Genomic DNA, 19,140 nt, shown 5'->3' on the forward strand with positions numbered 1-19,140 from the left:
TTCAATTCCGTCCTTCTCACGCTTGGAAATTTAAATTATCCTGATGCACGGCGGAGAGAGTTGTCTGACGAGATATTATCTCTGAACAGAGTTCGATGCTGTCGTGTTCATCAAGGTGGTGATAGCCGATCAGCAGCAACAGCTCCTGAACATCGCGATTATCATGTCGCTCACACGGCGCCAATTTTGTGACTGACCATACGCGTCGCAATAAACATAAACATCTCAGGGGTGGGGAGGGCGTAGTGCCAGAGACAAAGACAGGCATCTCCCAATGCCTGTACAAATCCTCCCACCACACTCGGCCAAAATTTGTACGTCCCATCACCCGTTTGTTGCATTCATGCCGTGATTTGAATACGTTTTAGCTATCAGTGGCGGTGAGCTAAATGGGGAACGAGTGGACTCCAGTAAGAACTTCGTCGTATTTCCCATATCCTCCGTTATTTCGCCTTTTGGAGCAGGTCCTTCATTCCTCGTGTCCATTTTTTTCGAGTCCGGATATCTAGTATACCCACGTCTGATTAATTAGGCGCTGGAACATGATCGCGAAACTACAAGCCTTTTGAACATAGCCGTCATGGCCAATAAGAATGTACATCTACTCGTTAGAATACTCTATAGAGAAGTATTACCTCTCTGTGTCAATGTATTTTACTAACGAAGCACAAGGCATCCAAATGTATTTATATCTCAGCCCTGGGCTTCCGAAGGGAAAGCTGTTCCTCGAACCAATATGGGCGGCGTGGAAATAGCGAACTTAAGTTCGTTGGCACTCAGTATGCCGGTATTTTGCTTCTACCTAATATCTCAGTGTTATTGGAATGTGACCTCCTAATATTTTGTACAAAAAAAATTGCAGAGTACGCTGGGTACAACGGCTTCATCAGTCTGAGACAAGCTTACGCGATCACATAGCCTCCAGCACACCTCTGTCAAATTCTCCTTTCGTCGTCCTTTTCGAATGGTCACGGTGAGAATGAACGCCTCAGATCCGAAGAGACAGGACTCGGAAATGAATGATTAACAATGGCCATCCGCGCCTTTCTCGGCAGCTCGCCATGTTAGCTTACCTGCTGCATATAATATTGAACGTGGGCACCGAAATCTGCGCTATGCCTTCGACCTCTGCAGTGCGCTATCTCATCACTCGTGAATGTTTTTTTAGTACTCATCTAGTTCGATTTCCAGTCCAACAAACAGCCCGAAAGGGCCCCGAGAAGGACACTCATGGCATGCGAATTTTGTCGAGGTGAGGAGGATCCCGTTGAATTATAAGCGTCAGCTCAATGAACGACGTGCAGGTCGAAAGCTGAAATGTGATGGAAATCGTCCTTCCTGTGCGAATTGCCGGAGACGCCAGATTGCCTGCACCTACAAGCCAGTGTGAGTAGCCTAAACGATTCGTTGGAAGAGTTTTCTAACTAGTAAATTCTATAGCAATGCGAATAAGTGAGGTGTAATAGCCAAGAGGATGGAACGTGGTTTATTATTTAGTGTCTAACCATGATGTTGCGGATACTACGAGGATCTGTTCGTCTTATATGAACCCTTCTATGCATGTACGTTTCTAGTATGATCGTACGACGAAAGTCGCTATAACTTGCTTTGCCAGTTATGTCAATCCCGAGCTCTTGGTCAACGCTGTCAGCACTTGTATAGATAAAATAAATCTTGCATTTTGACGAGCTGGGTGTTATACATAAATATGGGCTCATACTTTGGACTTTATACATCACTTCTCCCACAATTGAGTCGCAGATTATTATAGGTGAGAATTCCTATCTTTGTCCACGAAAAGACGCAGTGTACTGTGGACGAATGGTACTTACTAACGATTAATTGTGCCGGTTATATTCCGTGCAATGGCATAATTGGCGCATAGTCACTTTTCTTTGAACTTTCAACTTATTTATGCAACAATAGGGCATGCAGATAACGTGGAAAATGAGCCATGTTCAAGACATGGTTGAGTATAAGCAAGGGGACTTAACACATTAGACGTAGGGTTGCGAATGAGGTGTCGCATACAGGTAGCCTCCTCCCAACTCGCGCTGCCATCCATATGTATCTGTATCTGGCCTAGAACGTATATCGCTCATTCCATACTGCCCCTCATGCTCGTACATACTAGGTGGGCCTTCCATGTACCTTCCGTCATGTTTCTCCCTTGAAGATACCGCGTTGTGCGGCTGACTCCTTAACTGCCCCTGTTCATCCTTTTCAAAAGATGGGCTCGACAATGTAGAGCGCAAGACCGAATTTGATTTGGGGGTCCTCTGATAGTGGGAGATCGGAGGTGAGTGAGAGAGGGCAGAAACCCCCGTGACCGAGGTAGGATTCATATGGTTTCGGTAATGCCGAAGCATATTGGAGTTGACATTGAATTCCTTTCTACAGCGAATAACCGGGCACCGAAAAGCTATATGCGCAGCGCTCAGTTATAGACCGACCGAAGGTGACATTGACGTGAGACTCACGGGTAGCGCCAGTATGTGTATTGAAATGAATTTTGAGCCCACTAGGTCGACCAAAACGCTTATTGCAGATCGTGCAGATAAATCTTTTAGTATCGTCCTCAATGTCTTCGCTTGCTGAGTGACGGCTGGGACCCACAGGAGCGTCTGATACCCGGAGTTTATAAGGGAGTGAAGAATGATAAGCCGGAACCGAGCGAAAGAAACCGGGCGAGTGTCTCTCATGACTGTGACGTCCGTTAGACAGTGCGGATGGACGAGAATGAAAGGGGGTCGGGCTTTGAGGCGCACTGGATTCGACGCGCCTTTCTGGTGGGATATGCAACAAATATTCTGTAAGCCAGTCGCAGCAGACACATTAGCCATTATAGAAGATCTAGGGGTTAAATAACACTGAGCTGACCTGGGAACATCTCTTGAATGCTCGGGAGTGAGATGTTTGCAGGCGCCATACTTGCGCGTCGCTTCGGTGGTGAGAGAGCTAGGAAAGCTTCATTAAATATTATTAGGTTATGTACCTGTGCCTTTCCTCGAAGGAAAAATAAATCGATTTGCTCTAGGAAAGAATCCGCCGAGGCGGTCATCTCGTCCATGAAGACGCCAGGATTCTGCCTGTCGACATGGGTGTGGACTCGGCGTGGATTGCTTATGGATCCTTCAATCTTTTGTTCGCATCATTTAATACTGTCACAATAAGCTTGTATTTTCGCAGGTTTGATGTTTCCGCAATATAATCGATTGATAATCACGAGACTCCGTGGCTGCGCCACAATCACGATTTCCTAACCCTTTCCCTGATCACCTTCTCGGGAGCAGTAGCCTCAATGTGCAGTAAGTAACTCTAATGTATGAGGATCTTTGATAATCTAATTGTTACGCTTCCTTCTCCCTCTATTAGGTAGCCGGTCTTCATGTGTGGTCAACACTGAAAGTCAGACACCGCGTATACATAAAGAGAACGTCGTATTGAATTTCTATGCCATGAAGGTGAACCACTTCTGACTCAATGCTCTACAATTTGAAAAGGACCTAGTACTTGGCCGGCATATAGTCCCCTCGTCGGATTCAGTACCTATGGGGTAGATCAACTTTCGGCACGCCGAATGGCCTTTTTTCATTTGGGAAGATGAAGGTACTATTTTTAAGGTTGTGCCAGGGCGAACTCTCTTGATTCTCTCACCATGTCACAGAAAGATAATTCTGTACTCTTTCAATGGCAGGGATTGAAAGTCGCGCATGTTCCACCTTAATTTTCAAAGTCAAACGGCATGTTGTAAATTTCTTTTGTGTAACCATAGCACGGCGATCATACTCTACACGTTTCTGTGGAAAGTTTATGACCATTTAAATCTACATGCATAGCTCTTACCTACAGTTGAGATGAGTTCAAGTTTGCCGAAATATTTCTTTCTCTCCTCGGAAACGTTGTCCCATGTTCGCTGAAGAAAGGGTGATCACTCTTTTGAATGTAGAATAATACCGGCCATAGATAGACGAACTTTATTACGTATCGAGAGAAATGATATACTATAATTAGACAGAAAACCCAAAATCTGAGCGGTTCCAAAATGGACATACATGTGAGCCTGATACGGTAATATTTTTAAATCTACATACGGGTAACCCACTCATCATATCGGCATCAAAGACGCATATGGAATCTTTCTGTTGAAAACAAGAGTATGAACAATTCGATATGACGGAGCGGGAAGAGGGAATGAAGTTATGTAAGACGTTTGCTCTTGATCTCGAACGTTGATGTCAAGGCGAGGTCTGTAATCTCGTTGGCTCGAATGATCGATTCTCACACTCAAGGAGTATACGAATCTAGGTCTTGCTTATGCACATGCCAATCTAATACACAGTGCGCTTTCCCTGACACGACAACAACGAAGAATCCAACAAGGGGACGTGGACTTAGGGACGCATTATGAATGTAGATACGGTAATCCTCTTCAGGACTTATCATATATGCCACAGCCGAGCGAGAAGCACGTTATATGTATTCCCTACCCGTTCTAAGGACTTCTACTACGACAGCTACCGCACCACCAGGACATTTTTTACATTGTGAGTTCAAGCGCCACGCTGGGTAAAATGCTAGCTGCGTTTGGGTACATTCAGGTACATTCTTGTGTTCCTACTGCTTGGGTTCTGGCGTTCATATCCTCGAAAAACGGATCGTGACTTCTCCCTCTCTACATCAAACATGTAGGCATGCAGACATGATATCTGTCTCGTGAAGTCAAAATTGTTATCGCCGTCTGTACCGTAGGAAGAGATGCACCGGATGTCTTGGAACTTTCCAGTACCTGCTTCCAACAACCCCAGAGGTATCGCTCATCGAGGTACCTCTCACTCTGAAAGATCTGATTTCTTACCTGTACATTGCACGGTCAGCTCTCTTTTCAACATAATCCAGGGTATTGCATTCAGGGACAGAGATACACCACACCGCCTTAGTGACCGGTGCATCTCCGATGGTCGTCTGCAAATTCTATTCTTATAACGGGGCGATGGCATGCTTATCTGAAATTCCAACTCAGCCCTTCGTTGGGAATTCTATTCGTCGAATCCGAGTGACGTGTTCATTTCCACATCTAGTCATGTGGACAGAGAACCACATACATACGTGCCATGCGGTAGGTTCCTATTGAAAGGATGCGTCGATGGATGTCTACTAGTCTACGGTCAGACTCGGAGATGACAATCCCACCCAAACGGCGTGAGTCGTCGCCATGGACGAGGGCCAAAGATTCCTCCTGGGTAAGTTGTTTATCCACTTAAAAGTAGAGTTTCAACTTGACTGTTCTTCTGGGAATGCGCAGGTAATAGATCGCAAACCTTCGCAATTTGGAGCATTCAATTTTCTTCAATAATTTCGAAAAGTCCCTCTCCGGCTCAGTCCATGATCAAAAGGGAAAGGGCACAGCGGTAAGATGTAACGTGGACACTGATTCATTAAGAATGACTTTTTTCGTACAGTGAAATATATCTCTGCAGACCAGATAAAGACGTATCGGTGAAGTGAACACGCGCTGGCCTGCGTCGTCCTTGTACCTATTTGCATATCTCACTTCTAATTTCTTCCTCATTTACTACATTCTCGTTAATTTTGCCCGTCGAGAGTTCACTCTTAGCGTTAGTTAGCGCTGGCGATTCCTTTATTGTAACATTGTAATACGTTCGATGAGTATCAGGGACGCGGCTTCTAGGATTGTATATGGCTGATCAACAGATCTGCCTAGGCCATGACATCACGTATATTTCGTATGGCATCGAGTACTGAGGGTGTACGGACCACGAGAATAGATCGCAGTCTTCCCTTTGTTGATGGTTACGGCGTGGATGTCAAGAGGATGACGAGCTCCTCGTGGATTCCTTTGGCTAGTCTAACCGAGACTGCTTGTCTATTTTTCAATACATATTGTCAAACGAGTGTCAGTCGGGCTCGCACATCCCGTACCAGATCCCCATGGAGTACAAACCAAGAATATCGTGTGAAGAACACGGTGTGACGGGTGCATGTATTGGTGCATCGGGCGTTGGATAAGAAGCCCGAACTTAGGTCAATGAAACCATCGTCAGCATGGAGAACATGTGTAAAAAGCCGGCAGCAAACATTGCGGATGAGAGCGCGCGCTTACAGATCAGAAGTTTGCAGAAGGCGAAGAAAGTTCTTTTTTTGCGAGCATAATTTCCAGCGAATTTAGCGTGAGGAGATGCATCAGAACAGATCCACCCAGGAATTGACACAGCTGTAGTAGGGAAGTCACGAATGTAGAGGACGAATCCTTGGTTACACGAGTGGACGTTGGGACGAAGAAGGCACCGTTGTTATCTTGCGTGTAAGTCATTATCTAGACTTCCTTCGCGAGAATATAAGTTCTTTAGTCCATCATAGAAGTTAGAATCGGTTTCTGTGACGTTAACAAAGGCACACACGGGTGTTTGATATTGGAAGTCAAGTGGCGAAATTGTGAGATTTTCGCGTTTCAGCTAGCTCCGCTGTGGACTTCCACGTTCAGTTACGATATCCACGTTTTCAAGCTGATGTGGGGGAGGGGGCATGAATTCGATGTATTTCGTTCCAGTATCGTGGAAGCGCTGGTGTTGATGCATTAGAATCTTGGTCTCCATTTTCCCTAAACGATTTTGGACTACATCCTTGGTGGCGAGTGTTTTACCTGTATTTGATATAGATCAGAACCACGGTAAATATGAGATAGAAACGGGCGCAAGATGTACCTGTGATATGTAAGCCATCGGAACTCATTCAACCAAAAATACGGGTAATATGCAAGAGCCTTTTCCACGGCTGACCTTCCGAAGCCATCAGTTGAACGTCAGAACAACGTCAGAAGACACCTACCCATTCAGATTGCGTCACTGGCTGTGGCCCTATCGGTACATCGATCATTTTCTAGCATAGGACCATTACAGGCCACTGCGCCACGATAACCTAGTCTCAGGTGAGCAGCATTTTCCATTACAACAGGGTAATCCGATAGATCCTGATATCTATCTTTACCACAGATGCTATTTTTCATCTTCATTTTGGTTCTTTCCGACGGTCGACGCTCTACGTATCAGTCATATGTCCACTAGCATTGGGGACGCTCGAATACGAACGAAAAATGTTCACTGCCCTAGGACTGGAAGGGATGTCATACACGGGAGGTTAGAACCAATGAGATACTGTGTAACACCACGTAGATCAAAGTATTCATCTAGGAGCTGAAAGGCTCCGCGAATTACCATCTGAAGGCATAGCAGTGAATTTTCAGGTTTCTGTCCTGAATTTGGGGAGAAGAGTTAAAGTCTCTCCGTTATGCTTTTGAAGAACAAACATGTAGTATTGTATCCGTCTCCAAGACCGTAATTCTGCCAGGACAGAACAGGCTGGCGTGACCTGGCAAGTACACCGGATTGATGATTCGATATACAGGGCACGCGTCACATTTGAAAACCAGTCCTAGCCAAGAATCAATCCGAGCAAGCCATTCTTTGTGACTCTTCCTAATTGAGCACTGACATATCGTCGTGGAAAAGCAGAGAAATTCATCACTACATCTGCTGGAGATGTACATCTCATGTCGTCCAGTATTGAAGACAAAATCTCCCTGTGAGGATACCAAAACTCCCTTTTTTGCTCAGAATGAATATTGTTAGTGGCGATGAAGTGGCATCAAGTCCTACCGAATGCGTCAGACATTCGTTTCTCCGAATCTTATAACGGTCATCTTTCCTCACGACTAGCATCCTCGGTACCACATTTCGGCTTGTTCGAACTGTTTTATAAAGAGCTCGTGTATTGCCATTGGCCAGTGACACAAGCCTTTACAGCAATCACGCGCACAGACGAATAGCAGATTTTGAGTGAGTATTTTCTATTATAGTGTCTTATCTTAGGATCGGGTGTAGTTCTTGGTCCGTTTATAGCTTCTTGAGTGCTTGCATGTTATGCCAAGGCACATGAATTCCGTTCTGAGGTGAGGATGGCTTCTCTTCCATCAAAACAGTCCACCATGCTGAGTGTCATTAGCTGGGCCTACTACAAAGCTGAATGCCAAGACGACGACTCGTCCACGACAACGTAAGACCACCTCGGATTTCGGACTTAAGGGTTCTATTCACAATTTTTTTTAGGTTCTATCCTTACGATGAAGGTTATGAACTTTCTGAACCGGCTTCTATTCCGTATTGGGCCGCCTAAAATCGTTAGTGACTTGGTATTATTTCTTCGAAAGGGAGATCGTTAACCATATACTCACATGATAGCCCTGAATTGGCCTAATGGGTGTTTTGATTCTTCGGATGCCAAAAATCTGTCCTCTCAAGGTGGGGTGTAGTTGACCACACTTTGAATAATGTAGAACTAAAATATTTCAACAGATCATCCTGATCTTACTTTGGATAATGGCAGTGCCAGTGGTAATGGCTCTTCCACTCCCGTCGGTCTGACCGCTGGAGGCATCGTTAGTGGTGTGGGCATTTTATTGTGCGAAGAGGGTCGTTGCCAAATTACTTCTTCACAGGCGTGGTATTACGTCGCCGAAAATGCAACCATCTTCAGCAAACGCGTTCGTTTTCTAATATCAGATCTGAGAGAAACCACTGATAACATCGTGCTTCTTTAGCTCGGATCTCTTCGAAAAGAGTGCAGCAAGGACATCGAATTAGGTTCGTCTGTATGGCTATAAATTTTATAAGCTCACCCATGAAGTATTATTCTAGTTTTCGTCGATGCTCCCCATGCCATCCAAACGGCTGATCTACGTGCCAATGCGTCACACACTGAGTTGAGGGATTTTGATCCTACTGATGGCCAGCATAGAAGGTGGGTGGTATGATGTGTAGCATGACCTAACTAGAGCTATCAGACTGGAAGAATCTCTCATGATGCTCAGCAGAGGATGTTTGATATATGTGGCCTTCTTTCATCATGAAGAGACATTTGGTTGAACTTTTAACACATAGACTGGAAGGGTGTATTTGTGTTGAGTATTAATATGTTCATGGCTAGAGAAAAGTTGGAACACATTGCTGTTGTCAGCCATGGTAGCCTTTCTTTTGGCATTTGTATGCCAATGGATAGATTCCTTTTTGGCCATTGATTCATGGACCATTAGCAGCTCAAAAAACCTCAGTCATATCCTTCATTTCTCATTGACAACCAGCTGCCTCATCCCTCTTTGTGAGTTTCCTCCCTTGGCATTTCTTGTGATGAAGCTAAACCATAGACATCCAGTCAATTTTGCATCTGTATCACAAGATACAGGATCACAGATCCACTGGCAGATCTTGTGTTTAACTCCATGTATGAAACACTGACACTTCATGTCATTGATAAAAATGACATCATGATGATTGAAAATAGACAAAAATTCTTTTGGGGATATCAGAAAATCAACATTGAGGAATATGATGGGGGTGAGATGTATGATCTGAAGTTTCTGGTTGAGTCTTACCAGTGTTTTATATAGGCTAATTTGTTCCATCTAAGAGATAATGGAGTAAATTTCTTTTAGCATATATCTTAGATCCTCTGGGTGACATGCCATCATCTGAAAGAGGATGGAAGATGTGTGTCTAAGATCTTTTATGTTAATGCATTTCAGAAGTTCCCTCTGCAACAGCTTGTGAAATGCATTGGCATAGAAGATCTTAGACACAGTACACATATTTTTAGACTGTAGGGCTGCATAGAGAAAATGATTTCTTGGAGTCTTATGAATAAGCCAAGACAAATAATTACAGGTGATCAGAAGATGATGAAACAATAAATCCAAGATGCTATCCCTGTAGAGGAACAGTGGTCCTTATCAAGTAAGGCTTCCCTGCCCTTATAACCTTAGAGATGCTAACCCATGCATGTTTTTGTTATACTTTTGGGACACTAGCAACACTGAAAAAAAATTAATCCCTTTTTCTCCACTCTGATGAAGTGGATTTGCTGTTGGTACAAGAAGGTGTCTTTCAAGAATCTAGTGCAGAGAGATAGAAGGAATGGAGAAGTGCATCTTGTCTGCATTGCTCTTTTTCAGATATGTTCCTGGATTTGCATATGAAATATCAGGTAAATCTTCACCAAAAATAAGACATGATTAAGGATCCCCTATTTTTGTGGATTGTTCATTCAAAAAGGGCAGAAACTTCCCTTGAGTCATCTCCAGTAGTAACCACCACCACTGCTCTGCAGATGGAGGACCTCTCATCTTCATGGCCTGGGGATTCATATGAGATAGAGGGTCCAATACAATCTTCAGTTCCTTTGTTTGCTCAGCTATGAAAACAACCACTCCTCTGACTTTGATTCCATGCAGAATGTAGCTTCTTTCACATGCAGCATGAAGAAGACAGGCACTTCTAATAAGAACAAGAGAAGATACATTTTCATATACAAAGGATGTGGAAAGTGCTTAATTTGAGACAAGCATCTGAAGAGGGATGTCAGGAGTCTGCATTTGAGTGAGAAGAATGCACTCAACCTTTTCTCTCTTTGGCTCCAGTGCTCACAGTTCCTTAGTTCATGAATGTTCACATAAAGATTGCAAGAAGTTGTTCAGCAGGCAAGACCATCTGAAATAGCATATGGGTATCTTTTATCAAGGCCATTGTCTCTCATGTTGTGTGTTTTTCCTCATCCACAATGCTAAGAAGTCAACATTCTCTTTATCTCATTGTTCTCTGTTGCAGTCCATTAGTTATCTGTACCCTATATATATGTATCCATTCCCCACTTTAGACACTGTACTGCTAGACATTGAATTCTCTATACTTCAGCTAGAAGTTAAACATATAATAATTTCTCTATTCTTGCTTTGTACTGCATGTCACAAATATTCATGATTCATGTTAACTTAGAAACTGTTGCTAACATGTGGAATTCTCTCCAATTCTGAGCTATAGGCATAATAGGATCTAAAAAATCATTGGGTGCAAGTGATCAATTTTGGCCTCAAGTTTGTTGTCATACAAAGCATCAAAGTATTGAAACTGAGCAAGTATGACTCAAAGCTTGTTTTGACCCACTGCATTTGACTCACAACTGTTTTAAGGCCACTTAGATGGGAAAGTCAAATGTATGTGTTTGGCTCAGCAGCAAAACTCTACTCTCCTGGTCTTGGATACAACTGATTAATCTGTTGGAGAGTAAAAGTGGCTCTTGAGAGTGAGAGCTCACTTCAGAAGTATGAGGAGTAAGCTGGTAGTAGACAAGTAGTGTATAGTGACCCCTTGAGGGGGAAGAATATATCATTGCAGTGTCAGGTGACAACCAAACAATCACAAATGCAATACACTGCAACCACTGGGGTCTGACACTAACTGAAGATAAAGCAGAAGGATGAGGGTAATGGTGTTTTGGATGACAATAAGAGGAGGGAGGTATAGAGGTTGATAGGCTACAACTGCCAGTGTTGGTACTGAAGTAGTAGTCACACCAAGAGTTTATGAGTTTGATCAGTATATTGACTTCAGCTGAGACTGGAGCATATCCCTGTGTATTACTGACTTATATACTGTATAGAAAAGTCTGTATGATCAGGCACAAAGCCTGTGTCCCAGTGCCTCAAACCCAGCTAAGATGGCTGAGCATGATCAGTCTTTGATCAAGCCACAAGACAAGGCAGTTCCCAATCAAACCACAAACTAAGGCAGCCAGACATGATTTAGAGGCTAAAATCATGACATGCAGCTTCAGATGACTGCATTGACTTAGACAGAGCATGGATTGATGCTAAAATGGCCAGAACAAATAAGACCAAGAAGGAAAAGGGACATGCCAAGGTGCTAGCCCACTATGAATCCTCTTACTGAGTCCCACACCAATCTCTGCAAGTTTCAGTAGAGAGCTGAGACAGTTGGAACAGTCAAAATATCTTCTGTTCCCACAGTAGCTCACTGCTGTCTTTCTGTGGAGGCTTCTTTGGTAGCACTGGCCTAGATGATGAGATGCTGATGGATCTGCTAGTAGGACTGGCACAACTGAGACCCCCAGCAGGACTGCAACCACTGGCACCAAGTGGGTTAGACTCCTAACTGCAGTCAGTGCTCAGACTATGCAAATCACTTCCACCCTCAGATCTGGACAACCTCTAGACAGATGCTACTTCTTCCTGCTAGGCTATGGAAAGACAAATGGCCTGACCTTATATGTCTGAACTGGCTCAAGAGCAACTACTAAGATGTTGACCAGCTCCTATAGCAGTGCACTCATTACTTTGAGTATAATTATTACTTCTTCAACATGACTATTCACAGGTGGTATTTGCCCAACAGTTATTTGATGACAAGGCCAGGGACTGGTGGCAGATGCAAAGCTGTCAGTACTGGGTCATGAGTCTTGGCTGGTATCAATACCCAATGGGCTGAATTCATCTACCTCTTCAAGACAAGAATTGAGGATGCAGCCAAGAAGAACAAGGCCCACTCCAAGTTGCAGGAGTATAAACAATACAAGAAGGAAGCTGGTGAATTCTTCACCCAGTTTGAGGAGCTCATCATTGCAGACAGGCCTGAGTATGATGAGATGACCTTGTCTTCTATCTTTGATGTCATGTGAACCACATCTTAATGAATGATACATTCAAGGTCATGGCCTTACCAGTAGAATATGAGAGCTTCAAGCAGAAGGTCCTTGGTCCTTTACCTCAATGGATAATGCTGTATCTGGAACAAGGATCTCAGAGGCAGTCTGCAAGATGGACAACAAGACAAGACTGGCAGAGACCAACTCACTTGTCAAGATTGTTGAGATGCAACTAGCACCACATATAGTGAGTAAGGCCAGCTCAGGGACATCAATGTCCTCTGTGAAGAGGGTAAATGCTTCAATTGTGGTAAGAAGGGCCACATGTACCATCATAAGGCATGGATGAGCACTTATTGGTATCCTTGGTGTAACAGTGGCCAAGTGGTAGCTGTGGTTTGAGTCATGTAACTATTTCAATGACTTTGAATGGTACATTTCCCCCCCCTCTCTCTCATAGATGTTCTGGGATGTGCATCTGCAGACTTGTGACTTGTGATTTGTCACCCATGAGGACAAAAAGAGAAAATGCTATTTATATACCTACTACAATTGTGGAAATGTGGAGGATTGGCATTGGATTATTAGATGTTTGGTTGGCCAACACTTGAGCCTTGCTTTTTGAAATCATTAGCAGAGATGGCTTTGTCTGAAGGCCAGTTCAATGTTCTTTCATCCTTGTACTTGAGGACCAACTTGATATATTGAGATACAGGATTACATGCAGGTTGGGTATGGTGTAGTGGCTAACATTACCGCGTTTCATGAAATACTTCTGAGAAGTGTACACGGTAGTATAGGGTTCGATTCCCTGTATCCGAATTAATAATGCCTCCGGAGTACTTTTTTTCCTCTGCTCATTTTACACTGGGGTGTACCGCGGAGCACGTTTTGGCTATCGTACCTTCCTTCTCAGCCTCCCAGGTGTTCGGAGCTTCGAGGTCACTCTATATTGTAAGGGACACAATGTATCTGTCTGGAATTATAATTTTGTTGATTTCCTGGCATATGTTTCGAAGGCGCGTGGAATCCTTCTGTTTAGATTTATTCAATAATCTCGAATTTACCAGGCTATCTGCGAGGTCTACTCCTCACACTCCATATTGATGAGTGTGGATTGAAGGCTTTATTGTGGGTGACCGTGGTGGTAGTCTTGAAGTTCAAATATTCGCCTTGTTTATGGTCGCTTCTCTTGTCGGTATAGGACGATTTACTGTAAATGTCCATAGTAGTTTTATCTCAGACGGTCTCGTCGGCGTTTTCTCGCATTTGGCGGTATGTCAAATCTTTCTTCAAGACGATATATTCTCCGTATAACGTATGACTTTCCGTTGCATTCGCTGAGAGGTAGTTCACGCTGCTTTCATTGCGCCGCGATATCCGACAGTTAACACCATAAGTAAAGGGACAGCCGGGTCCATAGAGAGATTCTTTATTTATCCCAGTCTCGAGTCCTTCCAAAGTTTAAACTCACCTAATGGAGAAATTCAGTATTAAGTCTTGGCTCTATGTGAACGATGGGTAGCTGATAGTCGCTAATGTTTCGCGCACCCACCAGATTCCGTTGCTGTGGTGATGTAAACGCTTTCGGTATTCAATCAGTATCATGAAAGAACAGCGCGCTGTTCATGATTTATCTGCCGTTGCATTGCATAAGGGTTCATGGAATATCTCGGTGGAAAGTTGCATAGAGAGACAAAGAGTTGATAACAACCCGTCGTTCAGAGACGAGGATCCGGGCCGAAGGAAATTTGACTATGATGTAACCCCCGTGGCTTCGTCACGTGATATATTTAGGGCAGGAGGAACTCCACGGTGTCGGACGTGTCGATCGGGGTCCTATTGCACGAATCTCCTCCACCATCATGAAATTGAAAGAGATCCACAGGACTTCCACATTCACCTGGTCTCCGTCCTCCTCTCTTCCTCTTATTGCGACAGGGACGGTCGCCGGTGCCCTCGACGAATCGTTCAGCAACGAAAGCCAGCTCGAAATCTGGGCTCCCAATTTCCTCGACAAAAATGAATTTGACCTGGGGATACAGGGCCAGTCGGGACCGAAAGGCGCCATGAAGGATACAGCGAGGTGCGTTGTGTGGTCGTTAGACTGATGAGTCCATGTTGATAATGCCAACGTAGGTTCAACCGCTTGACATGGGGGTACGTCGACAGTAGTCGACTACAGGGGGTCATTGCGGCGGGTATGGAGAACGGAGAGCTGGCACTGTGGGATCCAGCGAAGATCCTTGCCGGTGATAGGTGCGTGTCTGTGTTGTAGGCTTTTTTTTTTTCCCTCTGAACGCGTCCGACAGCTCCAGTGAATCCCTCATCTTGCGGAATAACAACCACACCGGACCCATCAGAGCCTTGGATTTTAATCCCTTGCAGACTCACCTCTTGTCGTCGGGTGCCGTTAATGGAGAGGTTTGTATTCGTCGGTCTGTGCAACGGTGTTCACTCTGATCTTGGTGTAGGTCTGTATATGGGACCTCAAGGACCCTACGAAGCCATATGCTCCGACCCCCGGATCCAGGAGCACGAAGCTGGACGAGATTACCTCTGTTGCATGGAATCAACAAGTCCCGTATGTTCTTGCTGGAGCGAGCACGACTGGTTACACCGTTGTCTGGGATCTCCGAGGGAAGCGCGAGGTCGTTGCCCTCGCGTACGGAGGTGGGGCTGGAACCCTGGCAGGCCAAGTCAGCGCGACGAATAGCCTTGCTCTTGGTGGTCGAAGAGGAATGAGCGCCATTGCTTGGCATCCAGATAACGTGCGCCTTGTCGATGTTTCGTTTGTGGGAGCATGCTTACTCTTTCCATCTAGGCGACCAGACTTGTTACGGCGTCCGAAGACGATTCCTCTCCGATTATCATGGTCTGGGACCTTCGTAACGCGCGCGCTCCCGAGAAAATCCTCACCGGCCACGAGAAGGGCGTTCTGTCTCTCTCTTGGTGCAAGCAAGATGCTGATATGCTCTTGTCTTGTGGCAAGGACAACAGGGCTCTCTGTTGGAACCCCCAAACATCGGAGATCATTGGCGAGCTCCCGAGCGCGTCGAACTGGGCTTTCCAAGTCGAATGGTGTCCTCGCAACCCTGACCTCCTTGCTACCGCCTTTTTCGACGGTACCGTTGGCATCCATTCCATCCAATCGACCAATGAACCACCCGCCGTAGCTACTTCTGCCGCGGCTGGGAATGGCGCCGACATATTTGATTCCACGGGGTATTCACAGGCCCAAGGCGGCACCCTTTCCCTCAAGCAGCCGCCGAAATGGCTGCGACGCCCAGCGTCGAACTCTTTTGGTTTTGGCGGCAAGCTGGTGTCGGTGTCTAACCTTCCTTCTGCACAAGGGAAGCACCAGAGCGCTGTCGTCCATCTACGAAAAGTCGTCACCGAGCAAGACCTAGTCGTGCAAGCGACGAAGTTGAAGGCGGCCATCGAAGGAGACTCCCTGAAGGCCTTTGCGCGGGAGAAGGCGGACGGGACGCCTAGTGAGCAGGAGGCGTGGAAGGCTTTGCTCAGTCTCTTCCAAGCGGATTCTCGAGATGAGTTGGTGACACTGTTGGGCTTTTCCAAAGCAGATATCGCGGCTCGCGTCGCGGAGGCGGTCGAGAAGCTCAAGCTAGCAAAAGAGTCTTCGGAGGAGGAAGTTGATACTGAGGGAAACGATTTTGAGTTGAAGCCCCACGAACCTGTGGTCTCGTTTGCCGAAGAACATACTTTCCACGTTGCGAGTGACGACGAACCTTTTGGAGGGACAATCGAGAAGACGCCTTCGGAGATCAGTGCCGATGCTACCTCTGAGGGTACACGTCTAGCTGACGCTGAGTCTACCACGACGGCGCCTTCTCTGTTTGGTGATGATGGTCCAGGAATGCCTCAGCGAGACGTTGCAGGAGCCGACTTCTTCAGCAGCATCGGCCTCTCAGGAGAGAGTGTACCTCCTATGGATGTACCTCATACTAACTACGGTATCGACTCGTCGGTCGCTGCGACTATTGGTTCTGGACCTTCGTCGGTGACGTCTGAGACATCGAAGAGCAATACCTTCAAGATCTATCCGGCTGATGAGTCCGAGACTGATCGTCTGGTTACCAAGGCTCTCGTCCTTGGCGACTTTGACTCTGCTGTGTCGTTGTGTCTTTCCTCGGACAGATTCGCAGACGCTATCCTTCTCGCAGCAAGAGGAGGTCCCGAGCTTTTGCAACGGACCCAAAAGACGTACTTTGACCGCCGTACCAACACCTACCCCTACCTCCGACTCTTCCAGTCCATCGTCACCAACGACTTGTCTGACATTGTTCAAAACGCGGGTCTGCAGGAATGGCAAGAGATCTTTGTCGTCATCTGTACGTTTGCGGGCAAGGAAGAGTTCTCGACCCTCGCTGAACAGCTTGGTCGGCGGTTGGAGTTCCAGTTTGCGGTGTCTAACGCGTCCGAAGACTTTGTCCAGGCATCTCAGTTCCGCAAGTATGCCATCTTGACGTATTTAGCTGCGGCGAGGTTGGAGCGGATCGCTAGTATTTGGTCGGAGGAGATGGCTGAGCAGGAGTCGGTACTGTTGGAGGACACGAAGCATCAAGTAGACTCATACTATACTGTGCATGCTCAAGCACTGCAGTCCTTTATTGAAAAAGTAACGGTCTTCCGTTCGGCTACGAAATATGTCGATGGCGATCTCCAGCAAGACTCTGATACCGGGACGTTCAAACTCGCGAACCTGTACGATCGGTACTTTGAGTATGCGTCTCTTCTCGCGTCACAGGGTTTGGTCGAGGAGGCGACGGTGTTTTTGAAGCTGACGCCTAGTGGTTACAAGGGACCTGGGAGTGTGATTAGAGAGAGGCTGCTTACGACAAAGACGGAGCCGGCGGGGACCAGTACGATTAAGATTGCTACGAAGGCTCTTCCGGCTCAATCTACAACGTACTCTGTTTATCCGCCGTCGTTTTCTGCAGGTCCTCAGACGGCGGCGACAGGTCCCTCTCCTTATACGTCCTCGTTCTCTGCGGGTCCTCAATCAGCGACGACAGGCGTTTCTCCTTATGCGCCGTATGCGCCGTCTGTCCCTGCTCCTACGAATCCTGCGTATGCGCCCCCATCGAATGTGGGAGTGCCAGCTCCTGGGTTCAATACGTTCACTCAGGGACAGTCGTTGACGCAGCCGCCACATCTCCGTGCAACTCTTCCCCCACGTCAGCCTCCTGCTCCCGTTCCTCCTCCTCCCAAACGTACCGAAAACGGAGGATGGAATGATGCGCCGGTAGTTGATAATTCGCGTAGCCCTAGCGCACCTTTTCCGTCCAAACCTGCTGCGATTACCTCGCCGTTCCCCAACTCTACCCCGGAACCTACGCTTGGGGGACACGTCCTGCCGCCTCGTCCTGGTAGTGTTGGTGGTGCTAAAATGCCGCTCCCGCCTCCGCCGGCTCGGGGGATGTATCCTCCTCCTGTGAGACCGCCTTCTGGGGCTACTAGGATCACGTCTCCGCCTCCTCGATTGCCGACGCCTAGTCAGTACGCGCCTCGTGCGCCGGTAGCGGGACAGACACCTCCTTCAGGCCAGTTTGCTCGTGCCCCTCAGCAACAGCACCATCCTCATCCTCCTCCCCCATCGGGACCGTACATTCGTGCTACTCCGCCACCAGGTCCTGGACCGTACGCTCATGCTTCTCCTTCTGAGCAAGCTGGTCCGTACGGTCCTGCTCAGGTCGGGCCGTATGCTCCAGCGCATGGTGATGGAGCATATGCGCCTCCTCCGAGTGTTCAGCCACCGCCTATGAATCAGGCGCCTCCACCACCACCGCCGCCGCCGCCGCCAGCAGCAGCAGCAGCAGCATCTCGTGCAGTAAATGCGCCTCCTGCACCAAAATATCGTACGTGGATGATTAACAATGTGTTCTGACATGATCTGATGGAATGTGTAGCTCCTGGGGATCGTACGCATATTCCTGATAACCTCCGTCCTGCGTATGAGATTCTGTCTGCGCAGTTGAGTCACATGAGGCAGGTCACACCGGTATGATTTTCGTTTCCGTTTTTGGTTTTGAGCTGATGGATGGGATGGATGTAGCCTACGCAAAGACGCAAGGTGGACGATGTAGAGAGGCGGGTCAGTCCGTTGTTTGATGCGTTGAATTGTGAGACGTTGTCGAAGCCTGTTGCTGATCAGCTGTTGGTGTTGACGAGAGGTAAGTGGTTTTGGTTTATTTTGCGGGGGTTTGAGACGTTCGTTGATGGTGTTGCTTAGCGATGGAAGTTCATGATCGGCCTGCAGCGTTGGCGATTCATGTGGATTTGTTGACGAAAGGGTCGCAGACGGATGATATTGCGTTGTGGATGTCGGGTGTTAAGCAGTTGATTATGCGGTTGTAGGATTTGGATATGTGCTTTTTTTTTCGTTCTTTTTAGAATGGACGACAATGAATGCTTTATTATGAAGGCGAAGCCGGGGTTTCTTGTTATGTGGGCCAACGTTAAGGGTTGCATTAATTTTTGACTGACAAGATAGAGATCAGCGAGAAGGACTTTTTGACTCGTAGTTCGAGCTTAACTAACATTCTTGCTCAGGTGAGCTGGATGATGACTGTTAATAATAGAGAGGGTCCGTCGCGTACCGTCCAAATA

General features: G+C 46.5%; 5 protein-coding genes and 1 non-coding gene across 6 annotated transcripts; 5 read left to right on the top strand and 1 right to left on the bottom strand.

Annotated features, from left to right (window-relative positions):
- Positions 1-274: 274 nt before the first annotated feature.
- Positions 275-532, top strand: BT62DRAFT_1012473 (uncharacterized protein; the record flags this gene model as incomplete). Its single annotated transcript, XM_043177935.1, has 2 exons — positions 275-314; positions 369-532. The coding sequence occupies 2 exons, from the start codon at positions 275-277 to the stop codon at positions 530-532; spliced, it is 204 nt and encodes a 67-aa protein (XP_043034198.1).
- A 529-nt stretch (positions 533-1,061) lies between these two features.
- BT62DRAFT_1012474 (uncharacterized protein) lies at positions 1,062-1,456 on the top strand (the record flags this gene model as incomplete). Its single annotated transcript, XM_043177936.1, has 4 exons — positions 1,062-1,133; positions 1,192-1,252; positions 1,305-1,386; positions 1,441-1,456. 4 exons carry the CDS (start codon positions 1,062-1,064, stop codon positions 1,454-1,456), a joined length of 231 nt encoding a protein of 76 aa, XP_043034199.1.
- A 530-nt stretch (positions 1,457-1,986) lies between these two features.
- On the bottom strand, positions 1,987-2,936 carry BT62DRAFT_956759 (uncharacterized protein). Its single transcript, XM_043188385.1, has 3 exons — positions 2,881-2,936; positions 2,481-2,810; positions 1,987-2,422 (listed from the first exon to the last, which is right to left on the bottom strand). Exons 1-3 carry the CDS (start codon positions 2,927-2,929, stop codon positions 1,998-2,000), a joined length of 804 nt encoding a protein of 267 aa, XP_043034200.1. The 5' UTR covers positions 2,930-2,936; the 3' UTR covers positions 1,987-1,997.
- Positions 2,937-8,005: 5,069 nt separating this feature from the next.
- BT62DRAFT_923880 (uncharacterized protein) lies at positions 8,006-9,463 on the top strand (the record flags this gene model as incomplete). The annotated part of the gene is made up of 9 exons (XM_043184554.1): positions 8,006-8,073; positions 8,127-8,146; positions 8,373-8,455; positions 8,516-8,560; positions 8,618-8,660; positions 8,715-8,817; positions 9,004-9,028; positions 9,113-9,174; positions 9,358-9,463. 9 exons carry the CDS (start codon positions 8,006-8,008, stop codon positions 9,461-9,463), a joined length of 555 nt encoding a protein of 184 aa, XP_043034201.1.
- A 3,775-nt stretch (positions 9,464-13,238) lies between these two features.
- On the top strand, positions 13,239-13,332 carry BT62DRAFT_t175. The gene has a single exon. It is a non-coding gene; the product is annotated as a tRNA-Glu (tRNA).
- A 1,012-nt stretch (positions 13,333-14,344) lies between these two features.
- BT62DRAFT_937821 (uncharacterized protein) lies at positions 14,345-19,067 on the top strand. Its single transcript, XM_043187410.1, has 8 exons — positions 14,345-14,596; positions 14,650-14,769; positions 14,823-14,934; positions 14,985-15,281; positions 15,335-18,389; positions 18,441-18,532; positions 18,587-18,704; positions 18,764-19,067. Exons 1-8 carry the CDS (start codon positions 14,376-14,378, stop codon positions 18,886-18,888), a joined length of 4,140 nt encoding a protein of 1,379 aa, XP_043034202.1. The 5' UTR covers positions 14,345-14,375; the 3' UTR covers positions 18,889-19,067.
- The last annotated feature ends 73 nt before the right edge of the window (positions 19,068-19,140 follow it).

The sequence above is a fragment of the Guyanagaster necrorhizus genome (assembly GCF_019112545.1).
Source record: "Guyanagaster necrorhizus MCA 3950 unplaced genomic scaffold BT62scaffold_46, whole genome shotgun sequence".
Lineage (NCBI taxonomy): Eukaryota > Fungi > Basidiomycota > Agaricomycetes > Agaricales > Physalacriaceae > Guyanagaster > Guyanagaster necrorhizus.